Below are 26592 nucleotides of genomic sequence, written 5' to 3' on the forward strand. Positions count from 1 at the left end.
GTCTCTGTATGGGGGGGGGGGGTAGTGTTGTTGGGGAGAGAGGGTGTGGGGTGAGGTCTGCACTGGAGGAGAGGGATGGGGGAAGAGATGTGTAGTTGAGGGTGATGAAGGAAGGTCTCTGTATGGCGGGTGTAGTGTTGTTGGGGGAGAGGGTGTGGGATGAGTTCTGTATGGGGTAGAGGGATGGGGGCAGAGCTTTGTAGTTGATGGTGATGAAGGAAGGTCTCTGTATGGGGGGTGTAGTGTTGTTGGGGGGAGAGGGTGTGGGATGAGTTCTGTATGGGGTAGAGGGATGGGGACAGAGCTTTGTAGTTGATGGTGATGAAGGAAGGGCTCTGTATGGAGAGGGAGTGCATTGTAGTGGGGGTGGGAGGTCGGAGGGGTTAGGGAAGGTCTCTGTATTGGGGGGGCTTTGTAGTGTTTTTGGGGGGAGAGGGTGTGGGAAGAGTTCTGTACTAGGGAAGAGGAGAAGGATGGGGAAAGAGATTGTTAGTTGAGGGTGATGAAGTAAAGTCTCTGTATAGGAGCAGGAGCTGTGTAGTGTTGTTGGAGGGAAATGGTGAGGGAAGAACTCTGTATTTGGGTAGAGGGATGGGGGGGAAAGCGTTGTAGTTGATGGTGATGAAGGAAGGGCTCTGCAAGGATAGGGGGGGGGGCATTGTAGTGGGGTGGGCGGTGGGAGGCGGAGGGAGGGAAGAGCTCTTGACTGGGGGAACGGGAAAAGGGTTTTGTAGTGTGGAAGGATTTTGGGAAAAGTTCTGGGAAGGAGGTTTGAGGGAAGGAAGGTAATTTCTCATCTTCCCCCTGGGCATTAGATGGCCCTAGCCCACCATTTATTTTAATTATAAAGCTGTGCCCAAAATATTCCAAAGCCAAGTGGGTTATATTGATGGTCATTTTGCAACCCTTCCTTGTCCCTCTACCTGGGTAAAGTGCCAACTTATTTTTTGAATAGCCCTGTAAGGAAACCACCTGTAAACACAGACAGGCAAATTGCCATGAAGTTTAGAAAATAATAGACTAATCAATGCATAATGAAGGTGAAATCGTTTTTGTGGCATTTACTTCATAGTACAGGAACAAGGTCTGAAATAGTCGTGTAGCTGGGCAAACAACTCATTTGGACAGGAAACATTGGCTTGATTGAGGCCATTAGAGTCAAAGTTATAAAATAATCATATTACTTATATACACTGCTACAGAAGTGTTCTCCAGAAAAAAAACAATTACTTAAATTGTTGATGGGAGAAAGACCCACTTTGTGTCCTTTTTTTTTGCTGATATTCCTGTTATATGGTTATATAGACACTCCTCGTTCCGGTGACTTTTTGGTTTACATGTATTAATGGACAATCCCTACTTTTAGAATCCAGCGCTATTTGAAGTAGCTCAGGCCAGCCACGAGGAAAAACTTTTCCAAAAAAAGCTCAGAGTCCAGCACAGCGATGTGAGCGGCTCGTCCAATCAGAGTGTTAGCTGTGTTTGGGAGGGCATGAAAAACGTTGTGCCTGATCAAAGTGCAGTCCTTGGAGTCTATCACCGGCTGTAGAAGATTGTTTATCATTTCGGTGTAGATGGGACCTGGAAAGAAAAGTATTGAAGTTGCATTAAGCCTGTGATCATCTGTATATTGGGCCATGGATGTTTTATGAGTAGAGATAAGGCTTGGGTTTGATGTTTTCATGGGTTGCAGCAAATCCCCAGGATTCACAAATTGTAAACTTTTGGCCAAAAGTTCAAAGGTTGGCAGCAGAAATACGCAACAACCTACAATGCAGGACATGGCCTTTGCCCCTGGTCAGTACAAAGAGCCCTAAATGTAACCACTTGAGAGCCGCGCTATAGACGAAAGACGTCCACAGCGCGGCTCTCAAGTGCATTACCCGTGCACGCCACTGGGGGGCGCAGCGGGTAAACACTGTGCCCGGCGCATCGTTGAGAAGCCGATGCGAGTGCCTGGTGGCCACGATGTCCGCCAGGTACCTGCGATCGGCGGTGACAGAGCAGGGACGTGGAGCTCTGTGTGTAAACACCGAGCTCCACGTCCTGTCAGGGAGAAAGGAGACCGATGCCGTGTCCCTTGTACATAGGGACACAGCATCGGTCACCTCCCCAGTCAGTCCCCTCCCCCCACACAGTTAGAACACACCCAGGATACACATTCCTCACCCCCTAGTGTTAACCCCTTCACTGCCAGTCACATTTATACAGTAATTAGTGCATTTTTATAGCACTGATCGCTGTAGAAATGTGAATGGTCCCAAAATTGTGTCAACAGTGTCTGATATGTCCGTCGCAATATTGCAGGCCTGACAAAAAAAAAACGCAGATCGCCGCCATTACTAGTAAAAAATAAAAAATAAATCATAAATCTATCCCCTATTTTGTAGGTGCTATAACTTTTGTGCAAACCAATCAATATACCCTTTTTGCGATTTATTTAACAAAAATATGTAGAAGAATACGTATTGTACTAAACTGAGGAAAAAATATAAAAAAAAAAATTGGGATATTATTATAACAAAAAGTAAAAAATATTGTGTTTCTTTTCAAAATTTTCTGTCTTTTTTTGTTTATAGCGCAAAAAATTAAAATCGCAGAGATGATCAAATACCACCAAAATAAATCTATTTTTGTGGGAAAAAAATAAAAAAAATATAATTTGGGTACAGTGTTGTATGACCGCGCAATTGTCATTCAAAATGCGTCAGCGCTGAAAGCTGAAAATTGGTCTGGGCAGGAAGGGGGTTTAAGTGCCCAGTAATGAAGTGGTTAAAGGAATGGATAATAATTCTATAATTATATCAAAGCGTGGGCTAACAGCAGTCTCCCCATGTCTCCCCAGGGACTGTGGAAGAAGAATGTCTCCTAACAACAACATCTAGTAACCAGTTATGTGCAGTGGCGGCTGGTGCTCCAAATTTTTGGGGGGGGCGCAAACAAACAAAAAAAACAAAAAAACAATTGCAGCCTCACTGTGCCCATCATACACAGCTACTGTGCCCATCAATTGCAGCCACTGTGCCATCCAAGGCAGCCACTGTGCCCATCATACACAGCTACTGTACCCATCAATTGCAGCCACTGTGCCATGCCATCAATTGTCGCCACTGTGCCATCAATTGTCGCCACTGTGCCATGCCATCAAACGCAGCCACTGTGCCAATCAACTGTCACCACTGTGCCATGCCATTACACGCAGCCACTGAGCTATCAATTGTCACCACTGTGCCCATCAATTGTCACCACTGTGCCCATCAATTGTTGTCACCACTGTGCCATGCCAAACGCAGCCACTGTGCCATGCCATCAAACATTTACACTGTGCCCATCAATTGTTGTCACCATTGTGCCCATCAATTGTTGTCACCACTGTGCCCATCAATTGTACTCGCCACTGTGCCCATCAATTGTACTCGCCACTGTGCCCATCAATTGTACTCGCCACTGTGCCCTGTTAAATGCTGCCACTGTGCCCTGTAAAATGCCCCCTCCTCATTTCAGCCCGGCACTTACATTTTTGGGGTCAACCATCCTGCTTCCACCGTCCCTCGATGTCGTCTCCCGCCCTCGATGACGCTTCAGCCAATCAGGTTACCAGGTTACCAGAACCGGTGAACCTGATTGGCTGAGACGCCTGTCAGTCTTATACAAGGAGCGCATCCCTAGTGCGTTCCTTGTATAAGCTTCCGGGACCCGAGGGCTGTACTCGGAAAAGCCTATCAGCAAATGTTTTATTGTCTCGTTATTTATTATTTTGCAACCGAATTATTATTATTATAGCCACCAATTTTACGTTCTTACGGGGGCACTCGGCAGGAGGGAGGGGCCAGGAGCACTGGAGAGGAACCTGAACTGCTCTGTGCAAAACCACTACACAGAGCAGGTAAGTACACCTTGGGGGTTATTTACTAACGGCAAATCTACTTTGCACTACATTTGCCAACTACAAGTGCAAAGTGCACTTGAAATTGCACTGAAAGTGCACTTGGAAGTGCAGTCGCTGTAGATCCGAGGGGGACATGCAAGGAAAATAAAAAAGAGCATTTTAGCTTGCACGTGATTGGATAATAAAATCAGCAGAGCTTCCCCTCATTTCAAATCTACCCCCCATGTTTGCTATTTTGAAATTAAAAAAAACAAGACTTTAATATCACTTTTTACCACTTGCCGACCGCCACCTGTAGATTTACGTCGGCAGAATGGAACGGCTGCGCAAAGGGACGTACCTGTATGTCCCCTGCCGCGAGATCCATGACCGTGCCCATGGGACCCGCAAACTTGATGTCCGCCGGTCTCCCGCGATCGTGTAACAGAACTGCAGAATGGGGAGATGCCTATGTAAACAAGACATGTCCCTGTTCTGCCTAGTGACAGGACAGTGATCTACTGCTCCCTGTCATTGGGAGCAGTGATCAATGTCATGTCACTGGTAGCCCCCCCCCTCCACAGTTAGAATCACTCCCTAGGACACACTTAACCCCTTCCTCTCCCTCTAGTGTTAACCACTTCCCTGCCAGTAATCAGTGCATTTTTATAGCACTGATCACTGTATAAATGACAATGGTCCCAACTTAGCGTCAAAAGTGTCTAAAGTGTCCGCCATAATGTTGCAGTCATAATAAAAATTACAGATCGCCGCCATTACTAGTAAAACGAAATAATAATAATAAAAATGCTATAAATCTATCCCCTATTTTGTAGACGCTATAACTTTTGCACAAACCAATCAATATACGCTTATTGCGATTTTTTGATCCAAAAATATGAAGAATACATACCGGCCTAAACTGAGGAAAAAATATTTTTTTTATATATATTTGCTGGGGATATTTATTATAGCAAAAAGTAAAAAAATATATATTTTTTTTTCAAAAGTGTCGCTTTTTTTGTTTATAGCACAAAAAATAAAACCACAGAGGGGACCAAATACCACCAAAGGAAAGCTCTAATTGTGGGAATAAAAGGATGTCAATTTTTTTTGGGTGCAACGTCGCACGACCGCGCACTTGTCATTTAAAGCGATGCAATGCCAAATCGCAAAAAAAAAATGGCCCGGTCATTGGGCAGCCAAATCCTCCAGGGATGAAGTGGTTAAGCCCAGGAAATGACAGGTGCTGAACCTCCAAGTAATAAGTCTGTGGAGGGGAAGCACCAGATTGGGAAGGGAAGTTTTACAGCTGCTCTTTACTTTTTTCAAGCTACTAATTAAAATAAAAAAATATATAACATACTATATTTCCAAGCATTATATGATTGAGATCCTTTTTGTTTTATAATGTATAGTACCTGTATGCTTGTCCTTAATGGCATTTTTGCACATTTCAATCCTTGCTGAGTGAAATGGAACATACCGATCTTGGGGAGATGCCACCAACACAACATTTTTAAAGTACTGAAGACCTGTGGACAAAAAAGATACATAGTTCAGAGTCTTTAAGGTGTACATATATATATATATATATATATATATATATATATATATATATATATATATATATATATTATATATATGTCCAAAATAGTGGAGTGCATGTAGTTCACACAATCCAATAAGAATGATGGATGAAGGTAAAAGACAGGTTGCAAATTGTCACTAATACATAAAAATGTTCCAGTTTGCAGGAAGTATATAGATTTGTTCATTTTCAGATTGGAGACAAATGCATTTGAAGATATGGGCAGTATGTCCTAGTTATGAGGTCAACCACAAAAACGCGTAGACATTACCTTGTAAGGACATCTACTGATATATTGGGGGAGATCTACTAAAACTGGAGCACTCAGAATCTGGTGCAGCTGTGCATGGTAACCAATCAGCTTCTAACTTCAGCTTGTTCCTTAAGACCCGGTTCACACTGGGGCGACTCGTCAGGCGACGCAGCCACCTGACAAATCGCGTCCCATTCTAGTGAATAGAACCGTTCTAATAGGAGCGACGCAAGTCGCTCCGACTTAGAAAAAGGTTCTTGTACTACTTCGGGGGCGACTCGGGGCGACCTGCATTGACTTCTATACAGAAGTCATTTTGCAAGTCGCCTTAGATGTCGTCTTCATGTCTCCTGGCCGAGTCGTGCCGCCCCTGTGTGAACCGGCTCTTAAGCTTTGACAATAAAAATCTAAAATCTGATTGGTTTCTATGTAGAGCTGCACCAGATTTTGCACTGTCCAGTTTTAGTAAATCAACTCCCATGTTTGGTGAGAAAGTAGCTATTAGAAGCCCCTTAGGCCCCGTACACACGGTCGGACCGAACCGATGAAAATGAACCGAAGTTCAGTTTCATCGGACCAAACCAACCGTGTGTATAGGCCATCGGTCTGTTTTCCTTCGGTCCAAAATTTTAAAACACGCTTCAAAACCGAACCGATGGACCGCTGCCCCATCGGACCAAACCGATGGTTAGTACAGAAAAGCATTGGTTCAAAACCCGCGCATGCTCAGAATCAAGTCGACGCATGCTTGGAAGCATTGAACTTCGTTTAATTCAGCACGTCGTGTGTTTGACGTCACCGCGTTCTGACCCGATCGGATTTTGGACTGACGGTGTGTACACATATCAGGCCGTACGGCCACTTCAGAGGTGAACCGATGAAAATGGTTCGACGGACCAGTCACATCGGTTTGGTCCGACCGTGTGTACAACGCCTTACACTTTAGGATAGAGGGTTGGGTTTTTTTTTTTGTCTCTCCTGTCTGGGTGATAGTATGGACAATAAGGGCCCCTTACACGTGCTTCGGGTTTTTTTCCCCTTTTTTCTTCTCCCACAATAGTGTTTGGTGAGACTAGGGTTATAAGGGAATGGGGAGCACCGAACAATAATAAGACTGGATATATGCATTGTTACATAGGGGGGTAGGGGTTGTGGTAGGAAGAAGGGCAGTCCCCAGGAAAGGGGTGGCTGAGTGGACCGAATTATATTATAACTTAAATATGCGTTAAGGAGGGAGAGAGCCGAGAAGGGGGTAATTTTCCTCTCTGTTTTCTTTTTTTTTTTCTCTCTGCTCTTCTTTTACATGTTAATTATCTGGGATGTAATATAATGGATTGTTTTGTATTTATATGTACCTACAGTATATAGCTGGTATTGTATGACACTATGGAATATAAAGCTGTATAAACATGAATTGATATTTTGAACCTTGAAAAAATAAATAAAAAATGCTGATAATAAATAAAAAATCAACTCCCATTTTCGAATTAAGGAAACAGAATCAGAATCAGAATATCTGGGAAAATGGGAAGAGGAGATAGGTCCGCTCAGAGATGAGGAACATAGAAGGAAAACCTTGAGAACAGCTTGTTTTTCTACAGGGGATACAAAGACAGTGAAAATGTGCTATAGACTCCTGGCGAGATGGTATGTGACCCCCCCAGAGGGCACACAGGCTCGGGGCAGAGGGACCCCCAACTTGTTGGAGGGGCTGCGATGTCCCGGGGACCTTTGCGCACCTGTGGTGGGAATGCATAAATATTCAACCCTACTGGGAGGGAATTCTGGCAGCAATTTTTCAAATTACGGGAGAATGTATTCAGAAGGGTCCTTGGGAGTGTCTATTTCATGACACAAGGATAACGGTCCCTCAATATAAGAACACCCTAGTCCCATTTCTCTTAAAGCGGGAGTTCACCCAAAAAAAATAATTTAACATTAGATTGAGAAACGGGTATTTTTTTTAAAATCAATGCCGTACTTACCGTTTTCGAGATAGATGTTCTCCCGCCGCTTCCGGGTATGATCTTCGGGACTGGGCGTTCCTATTTGATTGACAGCCTTCCGACGGTCGCATACAGCGCGTCACCAGTTGCCGAAAGAAGCCGAACGTCGGTGCGGCTCTATACGGTGCCTATACGGTGCCTATACGGTGCCTGCGCACCAACTTTTGGAAAATCGTGACGCACTGTATGCGACGTCGGAAGGCTGTCAATCAAATAGGAACGCCCAGTCCCGCAGCCCATACCCGGAAGCGGCGGGAGAACATCTATCTCTAAAATGGTAAGTACGGCATTGATTTAGAAGAAAAATACCTGTTTCTGCTCCCCTTAAATAGCCTCAATCTAATGTTAAAAATGTATTTTTTGGGTGAACCTCCACTTTAAATGCAGCTAAAAGTTTGATTATGAGTTTTTGGAGGACTCAAGAAGTACCAAGCATGAAGGAGTGGGTAGTAAGGGTTGAAATCGTAAGAGCCATAGAAGAAACTATTCATGTAGAAGACTCACTGGAGAAATACCGGAATATATGGGGAACATGGATGTAATTTAGGGAATATGGAGGAGTAGGGAGTTGGGGGCTGGTCTTCCTTTTTTTTATGTCTGTTTTGTTATTTTTTGAATGGGTTGTTATGGGGGAGGATTCACGGATAGGGGGTTTTTATGAACCTTTTTTAATTATCTTTTTTTACTTTCCACATTTTTTGTTGGTCTTTGCAGATCCTCTTCCCAACTTCCTCCTCCCTGTGACTTGTTTCCTTTTTTCATTCTACCGTGGGCCATTATGACTGTGTTGCCATTCATAGAGGTTAATTGTGACCAAGTAAGTGGGGAGAAGAAAACAACCATGGGCTGAACACGTCAGGAAATGAGGGCAGAACAGCCGCTGCAGCCAATGTGAACCGTGCGCCAGACCCCACATGTGCAAGGAACGGGAACTGACTTCAGCCACCACAGTTACCAGGTCAATTTTTGCCTCGGAAACACCCAGAAAGCCCAGAGGGCAGCTCGGCTGAATTTAGAAAACCTTGTAAACAGAGTATTTCCAAGGTTTTCCAAGCATTTCCGAACGGCCCCGCACCCTCCACCTCAGGCCAAATGCGGTACTGCACACCGCTTTGGCTTGAATCCTGCTCGTTTTGCGAGACAACACTCACAAACCGAGTCAGAATTTTTCCAAATACAGTGTAACCGCGTTACTCACAATCCGAGGTTCCACTGTACATGGTATGACAGCATGTTTAGAAGATATGTGATAAGGTATATATAGGATCCTATGAGTAAGCAACGTGTAACAGTTGCGATACGCGTGAGGACGTGGAGGAGCTGCTGGTGACGTCACTCGCTCGCGGCCGCAGAGCGGGTGGACACATAGATTGTACACGCCGACTTTTCATCACTTATACTGTGAGTGTTTACTTGTTTCTTCAATAAATGTTTTAATATTACTACACTATGGAGGCTCCCCTTGCTTTGTATTTTCTCTGAGAGACTGCAAGCATTTGTGACTGAATCGTGAGACTGAGGTGCTGGATTAACAGCAGACTGCCAGGGAGATATCCATTGAGGCTTGATTACAAGCTGTTCTGAGGTAAGGGGCTGGAACACCTAGTCTGTCTGACACTTCTGGGAAGCCTGATGGTGGAAGTTTAAACATGCATGCATATCCAGCATTTGATCACTGAACGCTGTGGATACAAGGATCTGTGATTTAGAGCACAACTTTTTTCACTGAACATTCATTCATGAATTTATATTCTTTATCATCATATGCACTGGAACACTTTATTATTATCACTTTGCTTCTACTCTAATTTCAATTGGTGGACTATTAGAGACATCGTTATTATCTTATTATCTAACTGGACATTTTTATTTATTTTCATGCTGTTTTTTGCATGTCATTTATTTTTATTGTGGATCACTTGAATTAATATTTTTTGCACTTTAATTATTGCACGCCGCACTTTATTAGACTAGTGTTTTTGGTGTTTTAATTATATCGGATCTGTTTTCATTATTCACTTTTGATTATATTGTTGCAACATTGTGCAGTGATTTGGCACAGTTGTTCACGCATTATTGGTTACGTAATATTATTTACCACTACAAATACCCTCCACATTTTTTTGGATGTCGGATGGTATTCCAGGATTAACCCAGAGTGGAACACATTTTACTCACATCCTTTGGAGGATTCACCACGTACTTATTTCCTTATTTACTTATGGGCCTAGTGATGAGATTATTATTTTAAGTCCTTATTAAGTTTTGTAGTGTTTTTTTAGCGCCATTACACCAAACTATATTCATGTTTAGAAGATATATTAGGAGTCACATCACTAGAGACTGGATGGGGCAGATCCACATAGATCTGCACCCGCACAGCGTATCTGAGATACGCTACGCCGCTGTAACTTACCTGGCTTTGGTTTGAATCCAGAAAGAATTTGCGCTGTAAGTTACGGCTGCATAGTGTATCTCTCGCGGCGTAAGGGCGCGGAATTCAAATGCGGCGAGTAGGGGGCGTGTTTCATTTAAATGAAGTGCGTCCCCGCGCCGAATGAACTGCGCATGCACCGTCCGTCAAAACTCCCAGGGTGCATTGCTCCAAATGACGTTGCAAGGACGTCATTGTTTTCAGCGTGAACGTAAATGGCGTCCAGCCCCATTCACGGACGACTTACGCAAACAAAGAAAATTTTCAAAATTATAGGCGGGAACGACGGCCATACTTAACATTGAGTACGCCACCAGATAGCAGCTTTAACTATACGCCGGAAAAAGCCGAACGGAAACAACGTAAAAGAATGCGACGGCCGCTCGTACGTTCGTGGATCGTCGGAAATAGCTAATTTGCATACTCGCCGCGGATTACGACATGAACGCCACCCAGCGGCCGCCGGAAAATTGCATCTTAGATCCGACGGCGTACTAAGGCGTACGCCTGTCGGATCTAACACAGATGCCGTCGTATCTTGTTTGGTGGATACCAAAACAAAGATACGACGCGCAAAATTTGAAATTACGCGGCGTATCAACAGATACGTCGGCGTAATTTCTTTGAGGATCTGCCCCGATGTGTTTACAGTACTTTGTTTCTGTGCCAAAGCAATCTCTGAATGCCCCCCCGTGTCCACTGGCCAATCTCCTGTGTTCACAATGCAGCAGGGCAGCTGTTCATCATGAGAACCGGAAGCTAGCAGAGATCACTGTACTAACAATGTCTACTACAGGGATCTCCAGCTTCTAGAGGGACCCCACAAGTATGGTGTATGCATAGTTACATTGGTCCAAGCTAAAAAAATATCCATCCCTGGAATTTTTCTTTAAAAAGATTGGAAAATGAACCTATTTGACTGTACAAGTTACACGGTATGGAATGAAGGTCAATGGCACCTGATTAGGAGGTCATTATTATTTAATGTACTTATATAGTGCCGTCAATTTACGCAGCACTTTACATAAACATTCACATCGGTCCCTACCCTCAAGGATATATACTAGGGCCAATTTAGACAGAAGCCAATTAACCTACCAGCATGTCTTTAGAGTGTGGCAGGAAACCCACACCGGCACAGGGAGAACATGCAAACTCCTGGCAGGTAGTCTCGTGGTTGGGATTTAACCAGTGACCCTTTTTACTGCTAGGCGGGAGTGCTACCCACTGTCCCGCCCATTACATCAGACAAATGTTTTTATTACATTGTTTGTTAAAAAAAAAAAACTTTTTAAAATAAAGATTTACTGGTGTCTTTTAAAGATATAACTCATGTTGTTGCTATATATTGGTGCCAGTAGTGTCCTATTTTCTCTAGTTTTGTTTCTCAGCTACAAACCTGGTTTCTGGCTGAGCTGATACAGGAAAGATTTCCGCAGATCAGCGTTGTCCCTGAACGTCAGCTGTAGGAGAGAGCCGGACTTTTTCAGCTTTTGCATCAGCCACAAACCTGTGAAGGAAATACAGAATATGATGATACATAGTTACAGTACATAGTTAAACAGTCTGAAGAAGACCTAATACATCTACAGAGATCCAATACATCTAGAGATGCCTGTACATCTACAGAGGTCCAGTACGTCTGCAAAGGCCTATACATCTACAAAAGTGCAATTTATCTACAGAGGTCCAATACATCTACAGAGGTCCATATATCCACAGAGGTCCAAACATCTACAGAGGTCCAATACATATACAGAGGCCCATAAATCTACGGAGCCCCATACATCTACAGAGGTCTAACACATCTAAAGAGCACAATACATCTACAGAGGTCCAATGTATCTATAGAGTCCCATACCTTTACAGCATTTCATACATCTACAGAACTCATACATCTATAGAGGTCCAATACATCTACAGAGGCCCATCTACAGAACCCTGTATATTTAAAGAGGTTCAGTACATATACAGAGACCAATACAACTACAAAGGGTCATACATATACAGAGCCCATACATCTACAGAGGTCCAATACATCTACTGTGCCTTATACATCTACAAAAGGTCTAATACATCTACAGAGGTCCATACATCTACAGAGGTCCAAACATCTACAGAGGTCCATACGTCTACAGAGGCCCATAGCGTACATCTACATCTACAGGATCCCATACATCTACAGAGCCCCATACATCTACAGAGCCCCATACATCTACAGAGCTCCAATACATCTACAGAGCTCCAATACATCTACAGAGGTCTAACACATTTACTGAGCCCGATACATCTAATGATACCCAATGTATCTATAGAGTCCCATGACCTCTACAGTGGTCCGTACATCTACAGAGCCCCATACATCTACAGAGGTCCATCTACAGAGCCCTGTACATCCAAAGAGGTCCAGTACATCTACAGAGCCCCATACAACTATAAAGGGCCATACATCTACAGAGCCCCATACATCTACAGAGCCCCATACATCTACAGAGCCCCATACATCTACAAAGGTTCAATACACCTACTGTGGCCTATAAATCTACAGAAGTCTAATACATCTACAGAGCTCCATACATCTAATGAACCCCATACATCTACAGAGCCCCATACATCTACAGAGCTCCATACATCTACAAAGGTTCAATACACCTACTGCCCATCTATAGAGCCCCATACATCTAAAGAGGTCCAGTACATATACAGACCCCAATACAACTACAAAGGACCATACATCTAAAGAGCCCCATACATCTACAGAGGTCCAATCCAGTTATAGAGCCTCATATATCTACAAAGGTCCAGTACATCTACAAAGCCCCATACATCTACAGTGGTCTATACATCTGCAGAGCTCCATACATCTACAGAGGTTCAATACATCTACAGAGCCCAATACATCTACAGAGGTCCAATATGTCTATAGAGTCCCAAAGCTCTACAGCGGTCCATACATCTACAGCAGTCCATACATCTACAGAGTCCCATACATATCTATAGAGGTCCAATACATTTACAGAGGTTCATCTACAGAGCCCTTACATTTAAAGAGGTGCAATACATCTACAGATCCCCATACAACGTCAAAGGGCCATACATCTACAGAGTCCAATACATCTACAGAGGTCCATACATCTAATGAGCCCCATACATCCACAGAGCCCAATACATCTACAGAGGTCTAATACATCTACTGTGCTCTATATATCTACAGAGGTCCAATACATCTACAGAGGTCTAATACATCTACAGAGGTCTAATACATCTACTGTGCTCTATATATCTACAGAGGTCCAATACATCTACAGAGGTCTAATACATCTGCTGTGCTCTATATATCTACAGAGGTCCAATACATCTACAGAGGTCTAATACATCTACTGTGCTCTATATATCTACAGAGGTCCAATACATCTACAGAGGTCTAATACATCTGCTGTGCTCTATATATCTACAGAGGTCCAATACATCTACAGAGGTCTAATACATCTACAGAGGTCTAATACATCTACTGTGCTCTATATATCTACAGAGGTCTAATACATCTGCTGTGCCTTATACATCTACAGAGTCCCTTGCTTTATACAATTTGTTGGGTCACTGAAAAGTCCACTTTTTGTAATATTGGTTTACAAACACTTTTTAATTAAAATGACGTTCAATGGAGTTAGTTTGTGTTGTTCTGTTTTCTGTTTCCTATTAGCTATACTTGGATGCTCCTTTCTCATATACCTATAATTGATCGATGATTGTTTATTTAAAAAGGACTGCCTTAGGCTTACAGTTGTTTGTCATAGATTATTTTTATGTAGACATATTTTTTATACATTTACTAGCTGAATACCCGGCGTTGCCCGGTCTTCCTATCTTAACCTTTTGGGGAGGAAAATCATAGTAATATAAATATACCCATCTTTTATATAAGGATGTAGGTAAGGGTTAATTTAACTGTCATATATTTTTATTTGGCATATAAGTAATATGTGTACCAGGTATTATTGAAATATCTCCAGGCGTAGAGAAGTTATGTGGGAACATACATTTCCCATTGATTTGCATGGGACTTTAAACAAAAACCCCGACCCTCACAAATGGGGGTAGTTAAGGGATAAATTAACTATCCTATAGTTTAAGTGGACATATAAGTAACATGTGACCAAGTGTTATCGAAATATCTACAGCCGTTTGGAAGTTATGAAGTAACATGTATTTCCCATAGAGTTGAATGGGACTTTAAAGGAAAACCCTGACCATGGCAAATGGGGGTGGGTAAGGGTTAAACCACCTATCCTATGTTTGTTGCTGACATATAAGTAACATGTGTGCCAAGTTTCATGTTAATATCTTTAGCCGTTTGGACGTGATGCTGGAACATACATACACACACACACACGTTGAGTTTTATATATATAGATATACAGTATTTATATCCTAGCCTGAGCACCATAAAATACGTTCTTGCACCTTCCAAAGATATACCACCTTGCCAATTCATAACACTACCAAATACTAACTCACCTGTACTGACCAACGTGCTGTTACTATAGAGAGTTCCCAGGTGGGGTCCAGAAAGGGAAAGGAAGGTGTGCAGCTTGTTCAGGTAATATCGGAAGCGAGGGCGGGTGAGCACCGATCGGATGATGATGTTTCCCAGTGAATGCCCAATGAAACTGCATAGAGACAAATCACACAGGTACAATAATGTTTTTTTGTCCCAAACATTTCCATACTGTACATTTACATTGCTGTAACCCCTAAATTGGTGATATTTGAAGAGGAACTTCAGTCCCCTGTTTAGTGGCTTATGTGTACACACCTCATTTTCTTACTACTGACTGAATCTTACTATTCTGGTTGTTCAGTTTGTTTATATACACGATAATACCAAAAGTATTGGGATGCCTGCCTTTACATGCAAACAAACTTTAATGGTATCCCAGTCTTAGTCTGTAGGGTTCAATATTGAGTTGGCCCGCCCTTTGCAGCTATAACAGCTTCAACTCTTCTGGGAAGGCCGTCCACAAGGTTTAGGAGTGTGTCTATGGGAATGTTTGACCATTCTTCCAGAAGCGTATTTGTGGGGTCAGGCACTGATGTTGAACGAGAAGGTCTGGCTAGCAGTCCCTGGTCTAATTTATCCCAAAGGTTTTTTATCAGGTTGAGGTCAAGACTGTGTGTAGGTCAGTCAAGTTCCTCCACCTCAAACTTGCTCATCCATGACTTTATGGACCTTGCTTTGTGCACTGGTCCAAATCATTTGGTGGAGGGGGGGATTATGATGTGGGGTTGTTTTTCAGGGGTTGGGTTTGGCCCCTTAGTTTCAGTGAAGGAAATTCTTAAGGTGTCACCATTCCAAGACATTTCGGATCATTTTATGCTCCCAACTTTGTGGGAACAGTTTGGGGACGGCCCCTTTCTGTTCCAACATGACTGCATCCAGTGCACACAGCAAGGTCCATAAAGACATGGATGGGCGAGTTTGGGGTGGAGGAACTTGACTGGCCTGATCTCAACCCGATATAGAACACCTTTACGAGCCAGGCTTTCTCGTTCAACATCTGTGCCTGGAAGAATGGTCAAACATTCCCATAGACACACTCCTAAACCTTGCAGACAGCCTTCCCAGAAGAGTTGAAGCTGTGATAGCTGCAAAGGGTGGGCTAACTCAATATTGAACCCTACAGACTAAGATTGGAATGATATTAAAGTTCATGTGTGTATATCTGCGACAACAGTAGTTAAAGGGGTTGTAAAGGAAAACATTTTTTTTCCCTAAATAGCTTCCTTTACCTTAGTGCAGTCCTCCTTCATTTAACTCACCGCCATAATGCGAGGCTTTCTTCCTGGTGTGGAGAAAGCCTCTTGAGGGGGCGAGCAGGAGTGTCAGGACGCCCACTAACACACAGCTCCTTTCTTTATTTGCAAAGTAGAGAGTGTCCTGACTTGCCTGCTTGCCCCCTCCCCCCTCAAGAGGCTTTCTCCACACCAGGGAGAAAGCCTCGCATTACTGTGTGGAGTTACAGACAGAAGAACAGGAAGTGAGGATTTCTCAGAAGAAATAAGCAAAATGGAAGGATGAGGTAAGTGAAGGAGGACTGTACTAAGCTAAAGGAAGCTATTTATGGAAAAAACATTGTACCTTTACAACCCCTTTAAGCCCTTTTAGGAAGTCATCTAGATGCCTTTACCATTCCCTAGAAGAAAAGGATGGGAAAAGGACATTGTTCTAGACCCCAACATATGATGAGGTGTTAATGTCTCCTTAACCACTATCAACTATGTTGATGAGTAATAGCAAGAATTACTAAGCAGCAATGAAAATCTTCATGGTCTATGACGCTGAGGTACAAAAAGATAAGAGAAAGAGGTTTTTCTTTGTTTCCTTGTTTTTTGTAGGATATGTGGTATGCGAATAGAGTTCATACCAAGGCCTACTTTGTTTGATATTTGATTTTGATTTATTTAATTGCTGAAATATAACATATGGTTGTGTATGTTTTATGTGTTTAATAAATGAAAAATAAAGATATAAAAAAAAAGAGAAATGCACTCATTGAAGAATTTTTTTTCCATCCTTAGATCTGACCACACTAACCAAACGAAGGTCCTTAAAAAAAAAAAAAACATTCTAACAAATTGCTAGTATTAATTATAGCAACATTATGGGGACCTTGGTTCTCTGTCCTTGGTCTGGCGCCTACTTTTTTCTCGATGCAAAATATGATGAGGCGTTTCCAAAAGGTGGGGTTTAAGGTCCTGGCTCTCTGGTATAGAGTACCCACGCTCCTACATAAGATCTACCCTCCAGTTCCCTCCACCTGCTGGCGATGTCACCAACCTGATGGTTCGTTACTGCACGTATTCTGGACATGCTCACGTGTTCGCCCCTTCTGGGACGCTATTCGACGTATGGTTTTTAGAATGACAGACATTTCACTTGCCGACGATCCGGCGAAGTGCCCAATTCCCCTTACTCCGATGTCGAGGCGTCGATATAAGAAATCCCTCTTGATCCACCTTCTTAATTTTCGCTAAAATATGTATTCTGCAAAAATGGAAATGCTCAGATTCCCCTTCGATTGGTCAGTGGATAACTGTGGTGAATGAAATTAACCTGATGGAACAATTGACGGCCGCATTAAAACGAAAGGAGGAACAATTCAATAAAACCTGTTTTTACTGAGGGCGATTTTCGATTCTCTCAAGATTATAACACCTCTGTGGCCCCCTCGATAGAGCAACTGTAACTGTGCATGTGTCCCTAACCAATTGCTTTCACATCCAACACCCCCCCCCTTTTTTTTCCTACCCCCTCCTCTGCCCCTAAGCCTTTACCCTAATTCTCCCTCGATTTCTATTGAGCCTGCTCTGGTTTGATTCCTGCTTATGCTTTCTTCCCTGTCTTCTTAATTTCCAAAATGTGATGTCTTCTTCGTTATTTTGAAAATCTGCTTGTGTGCACCTGACTAGGGGCAACATTAATGTTTTATACTGTTGCATCTTAAGTCTAATTTAGGTGAACTGGCGCTATGTCGACACCAACCGATTTGCTATGTCCTTATTAGATGTTGCTACTTTCTTTTGGTTTATGCATCAGCCTATTCTGATGCCTTGTACAAACTATCGGTTTTCCCGGCGGTAAAATGTCCACCGGGAAAACCAAGGGGAAACTGAGAACCTGCTCATTTGTTTTTTTCCCCCTACACACAGCCGGCGGGAAAACTGCCATGAGAGCTTTGGTCGGGAAACCCGGCCGTGTGTATGCTCCACCACAGGCTTTCCCCAAACTGCCGGCTTGAAAACCACCGGGAATCCTGACAGGAAAGATAAAAACATGTTCTCATTTTTCCCCAATTGGATTTCTGGCAGTTATCCTGTCGGGAAAACTGCCATGGAGCACACACACGGCCAGTTTTCCTGGCCAAAAGCTTTCATGGCAGTTTTCCCGACGGGAAAACCGGTCGTGTGTACCGGGCATAACTGTACAAAATTTCGCTGATAGACTTGTTCTGCCCTGTCTGATGTACTCAATAAAAACTTTAAATTAAAAAAAAATATATGATGAGGTGTTAATGTCTCCTTAAAGCGGGAGTTCACCCAATTATGTTTTTTTTATCTCTTCCCCTTAGATTCCTGCTCGTTTTGTCTAGGGGAATCGGCTAGTTGTTTTAAAATATGAGCCGTACTTACCATTTTCGAGATGCATCTTCTCCGTCGCTTCCGGGTATGGGACTTCGGGAGCGGGCGTTCCTTCTTGATTGACAGTCTTCCGAGAGGCTTCCGACGGTCGCATCCATCGCGTCACTAGTAGTCGAAAGAAGCCGAACGTCGGTGCGGCTCTATACTGCGCACCGACGTTCGGCTTCTTTTGGAAAACCGTGACGCGATGGATGCGACCGTCAGAAGCCTCTCGGAAGACTGTCAATCAAAATAGGAACGCCCAGTCCCGCAGCCCATACCCGGAAGCGGCGGAGAAGATGCATCTCGTAAACCGTAAGTACGGCTCATATTTTAAAACAACTAGCCGATTCCCCTAGACAAAACGAGCATCCATCTAAGGGGAAAAAGTGTCATGTGCGGGTGAACCTCCGCTTTAACCCCTATCAACTATGCTGATAAGTAATAGCAAGAATAGAGTTCATATTCTATTGATCGAAAATCTATTTCGATTTGACCACACTAACCTTTAGAAAATCGAACGAATGTTCTTAAAATAAAAATATTCTAATACATTTCCATGAGTGTATGGCCAGCTTTAGATATGTAGGCATTCATATTTATCATCTGCAATTAAATAGATCAACAAACATCCACATCTGTCTGAATCCACAATTATTTGAGTTTAAGAAAATCTCAGAGGGACCCCAGTAGGCCTTATATAGTGTTAAATATGTCCACCAACTGTATGCTGAAAAAAAAACCCACTAACATTTCAATCCTTTATTTAATTGAATGAAGAATTTCTATATACAGTAAATACCCTCAACTTCAGACCTTCCAACCTTCAAACCCATCCCTACACACTACTTCTCTCAGTACAGTTCTCTTAGGCCTCGTACACACGATAGGTTAACCAGAGGACAACGGTCTGATGGACCGTTTTCATTGGTCAAAACCGATCGTGTGTGGGCCCCATAGGTTATTTAACCATCGGTTAAAAAAAAGCCAACTTGCTTTAAATTTAACTGATGGATTCCTAACCGATAGGTCAAAACCGATCGTTAGTAGGCACGACCATCGGTTAAAAATCCAGGCATGCTCATAATCAAGTCGACGCATGCTTGGAAGCATTGAACTTAAATTTTTTCAGCACGTCGTTGTGTTTTACGTCACCGCGTTCTGACACGATCGGTTATTTAATGAGACCGTTCTCATCGGATGGACAGATCGTGTGTACGAGACTTTATTGTATCCCTTTACAAATTCGAAACCTTGAGACACCACTATTGGCCCTATCTTGGAATAAACTAATTTACCAAATAACAGTGGCCACCTGCTGTATATGTACAGACATAGGCGTGCACACATTGTGCGCCAGGTGTGCCTGGGCACACCCTAATCCCCCTGTGCTGGGCAGATTCCCCCTGCTATTTGGCTGCAGAGAAAGGGACTGGGGAATATCTGTTCTCAGTCCCTGTTTCTGTCTCAAAAGTAAGACCCCAATATTTCACCAAAGCCCCCCAATGGGGTTCCTAAAAAAAAATGTAAAATGCAATAATAAAAAATTATTGTAAAACAATTAAATTGTAAAAAAAATAAACAATAAACTACAGACACCGATGTCTGCCCTTCTGTCACCGTCCACTGCTCTACCGACACTGTTCATTGCCCTACTGCTATATATACACACACACGGGTGTGTTTGAGCTTTGGGGTGCACACCCTAATGCAATAGGCTGCGCATGTGTACAGAAGACAAAAAAATGTACAAGACAGAAAATCCAGGTGACTACAAGACTTACCCACCATCTTGGAAGATGACCCAAAGGAATGTTTTAATCCTCATTTTACCATTGTTATCTCACCCAGAGATAGTATAATTATTTACTATATTGACTTCACCTAGCATGAGCTATTTAAACTGGGTACATTACAATCTTCAACTTGTCCCAATATATCAACTAGATATTGAGGATTTTATGCGCGCCATCTGGACATGTGCCCATGTAGAGGGGAGGGGGAGGTGTGCTTGTCTGAAATCATTCATCCAAAAGCACACAAAGTTCACATCTTAGTTTGTACTTCAGATCAATAACTTCTCAATCTCTGGAACATTATGATGTCTTCTCTCACCTTATCCTGGAGATTGAGAGGTTATATAGCTGTATGTGCTGGATAATCTCATCAATCAGCCTGTCAGTCATCGCATCAAAGTCCGCAAATGTGTCATTCTAAAAGAGGAAAGAAAAACACCATATTAAATGAGTCTACAACAGAGAAAAAGGAACACTGTGTGTGAGGTATACACAGTATATATTTGGACAGTAACACCCAAGCAGGTTGAGGGGCTCTTAGGTGCTAATATATGGAGGAATCTGGATTTTCAATTTCCCCAGAGATTGGAAAAACCTGGTTTGGGTCCTGGAGCCCAGAGACTTCGTAGAGACATGGGAGGTAATACGCCTCCAAACCTAGGTCTATGCTTTGTGTCAGAGGCATGTAATGCTTCTGTTCCATAGCAGCTGCTGGTCTCCTAGCATCCTGGTTCTGTCCACCTGCAGGGTGATTAATGAAGACACATAGGTAGATTCAGTAACATTGCCGCAACTTTGCGGCGGCGTAGCTTAAGGAACTTAAGCTATGCCGCCGTAAGTTAGCGAGGCAAGTACATGATTCACAATGTACTTGCCTGCTAAGTTACAGGGGCGTAGCCTAAAGCGGCGGGCGTAAGGGCGCCTAATTCAAATGTGTTTGAGGGGGGCGTGTTTTATGTTAATAGTGCTTGACCTTACGTTTTTTACGTTTCTTTCGAACTGCGCATGCGCCGGGCGCCTACATTTCCCAGTGTGCATTGCGTATCTCTGTTTGAGCATACACTTAAACATAAGTCGGCGTAGATTCTGAGTTAGGTCGGCTTATCTACTGATAAGCCGGCCTAACTCTTTGTGAATCTACCTAACAGCCTCTGGGTGGAGGCCAAACCTGTTTTAGGCCTGCCATGTGTCATGCTTGTGATAGTGTTTGCAACACATGCTTCACGCTCCCTGTTTGCCTGCCTTCTTTCCATGTCTTGACCTTAAAGTGATTGAAAAAGGTTCTAATTTTTTTTTCTTTCAAATAACAAACATGTCATACTTACCTCCACTGTGCAGTTTGTTTTGCACAGTGTCCCAAATCAACCTGTTCTGGGGTCCCACGGCGGCTCTCTCGGCTCCTCTCCGCATTTGATAACCTTGCAGGCGCGCTCCTGTGTCATACACTTGGTGTGTATGACTCGGCCCTGATGCCTGCGTCATTGGATTTGATTGACAGCAGCGGGAGCCAATGGCTGCGCTGCTATCAATCTATCCAATGAAGAGCCGAGAAGCCGCGGAGAGAGCAACACGGGACCGCGCCCATGGAAATTCGGGGCTCAGGTAAGTAAAACGGGGGGGGCTAGGGGGCCGGACACTGCAAGGTGTTTTTTAACCCTAATGCATAGGATGCATTAAGGTGAAAAAACACAAACGTTTACAACCCTTTTAACCTTTGTCTGATGCCCGCCCTTCCAGATAATTTGTATTCCATTGTTATTGACCGCAGATTGGACTTTGGACTACTCTCTGAACTCTGAGCCTGCCTTTTGACTATGGATTTGTTCCTAATTACTCTCTGAACATTGCCCGCCCTAAACCTGGACTGCTATTGGACCATTCTGACAGCCGCAAGTACCTATTTTCTGTGCTAAGCTAGTACCTGCACCGGCTTGGTAGTCAGATACTATATTGTTTATAAGACCTGGGTGGGAACTGAATACCAATAGGCCTTCTTGCCTTATGGGAAAGGGGGCTGCTATAGGTGAAAAACACAGAGCCAGCTATAGTGCCTGACCATCAGCGCTAGGGGTAGGCATAACACTTTGCCAGCAGCCAGCATCCTGATTGTGCAGGTTATATAAACTATGGGCCAGATTCACAGAGCAGATACGACGGCGCATCTCACATCTCACATCTGTTGTTCTATCTATGCGACTGATTCATAAAATCAGTTACGCATAGATAGCCAGAAGATCCGACAGGTGTAATTGTTTTACACTGTCGGATCTTAGGATGCAGTACCGCGGCCGCCGTTGGGGGGAGTTTGCGTCGTAATACAGCGTCGGGTATGCAAATTAGGAGTTACGGCGATCCACAAAGATTTTTCCCGACGTTATGTCGTCGCGAGTGTTAGATTTCCGTCGCAAAGATAGGGCACCTTTAACATTGTGTAAAAGTACTCCACCATGTTAAAGTATGCCCGTCTTTCCCGCGTCGTTTTTGAATTTTTTTTTTATTTTTTATTTTTCCCGGTGCAAGTCTTTTTTTCACGTCGCGATTCACAAAACGTTGGCGCGTCGTAATTTTGCGCAAAGCACGTCGGGAAATTTGCGACGGGAGCATGCGCAGTACGTCCGGCGCGGGAGCGCGCCTAATTTAAATGGTACCCGCCCCATTTGAATTGGGCCGCCTTGCGCCGGACCTGTTTACGATACACCGTCGCAAATTTCCAGGTAAGTGCTTTGTGGATCGGGCATTAAATTGGAAAATGTGTGGCGGTGTAACGTAAACGGGTTACGTTACGCTGCGCCGCTGGACTGTGAATCTGGCCCTATATTACCAAAAGTATTGGGACGTTAATGGAATGCCAGTCTTAGTCTGTAGGGTTCAATATTGAATTGGACCACCCTTTACAGGTATAACAGCTTCAACTATTCTGGGAAGGCCATCCACAAGGTTTAGGAGTGTGTCTATGGGAATGTTTGACCATTCTTCCAGAAGCACATTTGCAAGGTACTGATGTGGACCAGGAGGCCTGGCTCACAGTTTCCGCTGTAATTCATTCCAAAGGTGTTCTATTGGGTTGAGGTTAGTTCCTTCACCCCAAACTCACTCATCTGTGTCTTTATGGACCTTGCTTTGTGCACTGGTGCGCAATCATGTTGGAACAGGAAGGGGCCAAACTGTTCCCACAAAGTTGGAAGCAGGGTTGCCAACCGTCAGTAAATTTATAAACAGTTTGTAAAATCCGTAATTTTTGCATCTGTCCATAAATGTCCATTATGGACATACAGACTTCACGTCCATAATGGACATTTGTGGACAGATGCAAAAATTACGGATTTTACAAACTGTTTGTAAATTTACTGAAAGTTGGCAACCCTGGTTGGAAGCATGAAATTGTCCTAAATGTCTTGGTATGCTGAAGCCTTAAGAGTTCCCTTCACTGGAACTAAGGGGACAAGCCCAACCCCTGAAAAACAACCCCACACCATAATCCCCCCTCCACCAAATGATGTGGACCAGTGCACAAAGCAAGGTATATAAAGATATGGATGAGTGAGTTTGGGGTGGAGGAACTTAACTGGCCTGCACCGAGTCTTGACCTCAACCTGATAGAACACCTTTGGGATGAGATAGAGACTGCGAGCCAAGCCTTCTCATCCAACACCAGTGCCTGACCTCACAAATGCGCTTCTGTAAGAACGGTCAAAAATTCCCATAGACACACTCCTAAACCTTGTGGGCAGCCTTCCCAGAAGAGTTGAAGCTGTTATAGCTGCAAAGGGCGGAGCCAACGCAATATTGAGCCCTACGGACTAAGACTGGGATGCCATTAAAGTTCATGTGTGTGTAAGGCAGGTGTCCCAATACTTTTGGTAATATAGAGCTAGATTCAGGTAGGGAGCGCGTAACTCTGTGCGGGCGTAGCGTATCCTATTTACGCTACGCCTCCGCAACTTTGACAGGCAAGTGCAGTATTCACAAAGCACTTGCTCTGTAAGTTGCGGCGGCGTAGCGTAAATTGTCCGACGTAAGCCCGCCTAATTCAAATGTGTAAGATGTGGGCATGTTTTATGTAAAATCATCGTAACCCTACGTAAATGACGCTTTTTACGAACAGCGCATGCGCCGTCCGTGAACGTATCCCAGTGCGCATGCTCCTAATTACGCCGCAAATAGTCAATGCTTTCGACGTGAACGTAACTTACGCAAAGCGCTATTCACGAACGACTTACGCAAACAACGTAAAATTTGACGCTGTGCCGACGTCCATACTTAACATTGGCTACGCCTCATATAGCAGGGGTAACTTTACGCCGGAAAAAGCCTTACGTAAACGACGTAAAAAAATCCGCCGGGCGCACGTACGTTTCTGAATCGGCGTATCTAGCTCATTTGCATATTCTACACGGAAATCAACGGAAGCACCACCTAGCGGCCAGCGTAAATATGCACCTTAAGATACGACGGCGTAGGAGACTTAGCAACATTTAAGCGTGTCTCAGTTTGAGCATACGCTTAACCACTTCCCGCCCGGCCTATAGCCAATTTACGTCCGGGAAGTGGTTCTGAAATCCTGACAGGACGTTCCAGAACGTCCTGCAGGATTTCATGGGGCGCGCAGCGCGGCGATTGGTGATGCGGGGTGTCAGTCTGACACCCTGCATCTCCGATCTCGGTAAAGAGCCTCCGGCGGAGACTCTTTACCACGTGATCAGCCGTGTCCAATCACGGCTGATCATGATGTAAACAGGAAGAGCCGTTGATGGCTCTTCCTCACTCGCGTCTGACAGACGCGAGTAGAGGAGAGCCGATCGGCGGCTCTCCTGACAGGGGGGGTTCGCGCTGATTGTTTATCAGCGCAGCCCCCCCTCGGATCGCCACACTGGACCACCAGGGAAGCCCACCCTGGACCACCAGGGAAGGGCAAAAAAAAAAAAAGCCTGCAAAAAAATAAAAAAAACAATCAGTGTCCACAAATGGGCACTGACTGGCAACCTGGGAAAATCAGTGCTGCCCCACAGTGTCCATCAGTGCCACCCCACAGTGTCCATCAGTGCCACCCCACAGTGTCCATCAGTGCCACCCCACAGTGCCCATCCATGCCCAGTGCCCACCTATCAGTGCCCATCTGTGCCACCCATAATTATCCATCAGTGCCACCCATAAGTGCCGCCCATGAGTGCCCATCAGTGCCGCCCATGAGTGCCCATCAGTGCCGCCTATGTGTGCCCATCAGTGCCGCCTATGTGTGCTCATCAGTGCCGCCTATGTGTGCCCATCAGTGCCGCCTATGAGTGCCCATCAGTGCCGCATACCAGCGCCGCCAATCAGTGCCACCTCATCTGTGCCCGTTAGTACTACCTCATCGATGTCCATCAGTGCCATCTCATCGGTGCCCATCAGTGCCCGTAATTGAAAGAGAAAAACGTATTTACAAAAAAATTAACAGAAAAAATAAAAACGTAATTTTTTTTCAAAATTTTCAGTCTTTTTTTAGTTGTTGCGCAAAAAAAAATCGCAGAGGTGATCAAATACCACCAAAAGAAAGCTCTATTTGTGGGGAAAAAAGGACGCCAATTTTGTTTGGGTACAGTGTAGCATGACCGCGCAATTGCCATTCAAAGTGCAACAGTGCTGAAAGCTGAAAATTGGCTTGGGCGGGAAGGTGCGTAAGTGCCTGGTATGGAAGTGGTTAAAGTTGCGACGGCGCAGATTCGGACTTACGGCGGCGTATCTACTGATACGCCCATCGTAAGTCTTTATAAATCTAGCCTATAGTGTATATTTTTAAAATAACAGCTCAAGGTAGCTTTTCCAAGGAATCACCAAATCACCACTCGCCAATTCTTATGTTTACAGCATACCTTGTGCACTGTATTAAAAGAAAGCTACACAACACATATGGTTTTCCCAAGGAAGGCCTCCTGCCTTGCTCTTGCAGCACCACTGCTCTGGACCCAAATGAAGACCCGTGACTGTTCCTCCAGACAACATTCTTGGGCAAAACGTCACTCCTGGTCGCGCCCTTGCAGCCACACTGACCCCTGGGGAGGGTAGAGCCCTTAATTATTGCACCTATCCAATTCATAAGGGCTGTACACACCGGCACAATCAGGATGCTGGCTACTGGCAAAGAATGAACCTAGGATTGGAGGCTTCATCCCTCCTAAGTGTCTATGAAGCCTCCCGACTCCAGGACCTAGGTTTTTACCAATCTTTGAGGAAACTGAAAATCCAGGATCCCTCATATGACACGCATCGTGAAAGCCCCCTAACTTGTCTGGGGTGTGAACTATCACTATATATAAAACTGAAGAGTTTTACTAGTATCAGCCATGCAAATTCATCACGCGAGCTCAAAACCACCTCCAATTAATAATAGGAGAATTAGATAGAGGAAGGAACATAGTCCTCCAGCAGAGCAGAGTATTTCAGGAGAGGAGAATTAGATAGAGGAAGGAACATAGTCCTCCAGCAG

At 44.0% G+C, this 26592-nt stretch overlaps 1 protein-coding gene across 1 annotated transcript in view; it reads right to left on the reverse strand.

Moving 5' to 3' along the window:
- Positions 1 to 868: 868 nt before the first annotated feature.
- The window catches only part of FAM135B (family with sequence similarity 135 member B), a 134886-nt gene continuing 109162 nt past the window's right edge, over positions 869 to 26592 (reverse strand). Inside the window, exons 15-19 of the mRNA XM_040355006.1 lie at positions 20446 to 20543; positions 14671 to 14822; positions 11552 to 11662; positions 5290 to 5403; positions 869 to 1581 (exon numbers count right to left, since the gene is read on the reverse strand). Coding sequence (XP_040210940.1) covers positions 1376 to 1581; positions 5290 to 5403; positions 11552 to 11662; positions 14671 to 14822; positions 20446 to 20543 — 681 coding nt within the window. The 3' untranslated portion in view covers positions 869 to 1375. The remainder of the gene's footprint in view (positions 1582 to 5289; positions 5404 to 11551; positions 11663 to 14670; positions 14823 to 20445; positions 20544 to 26592) is intronic.

This window comes from Rana temporaria, chromosome 5 (genome assembly GCF_905171775.1).
Source record: "Rana temporaria chromosome 5, aRanTem1.1, whole genome shotgun sequence".
Taxonomy (NCBI): Eukaryota; Metazoa; Chordata; class Amphibia; order Anura; family Ranidae; genus Rana; species Rana temporaria.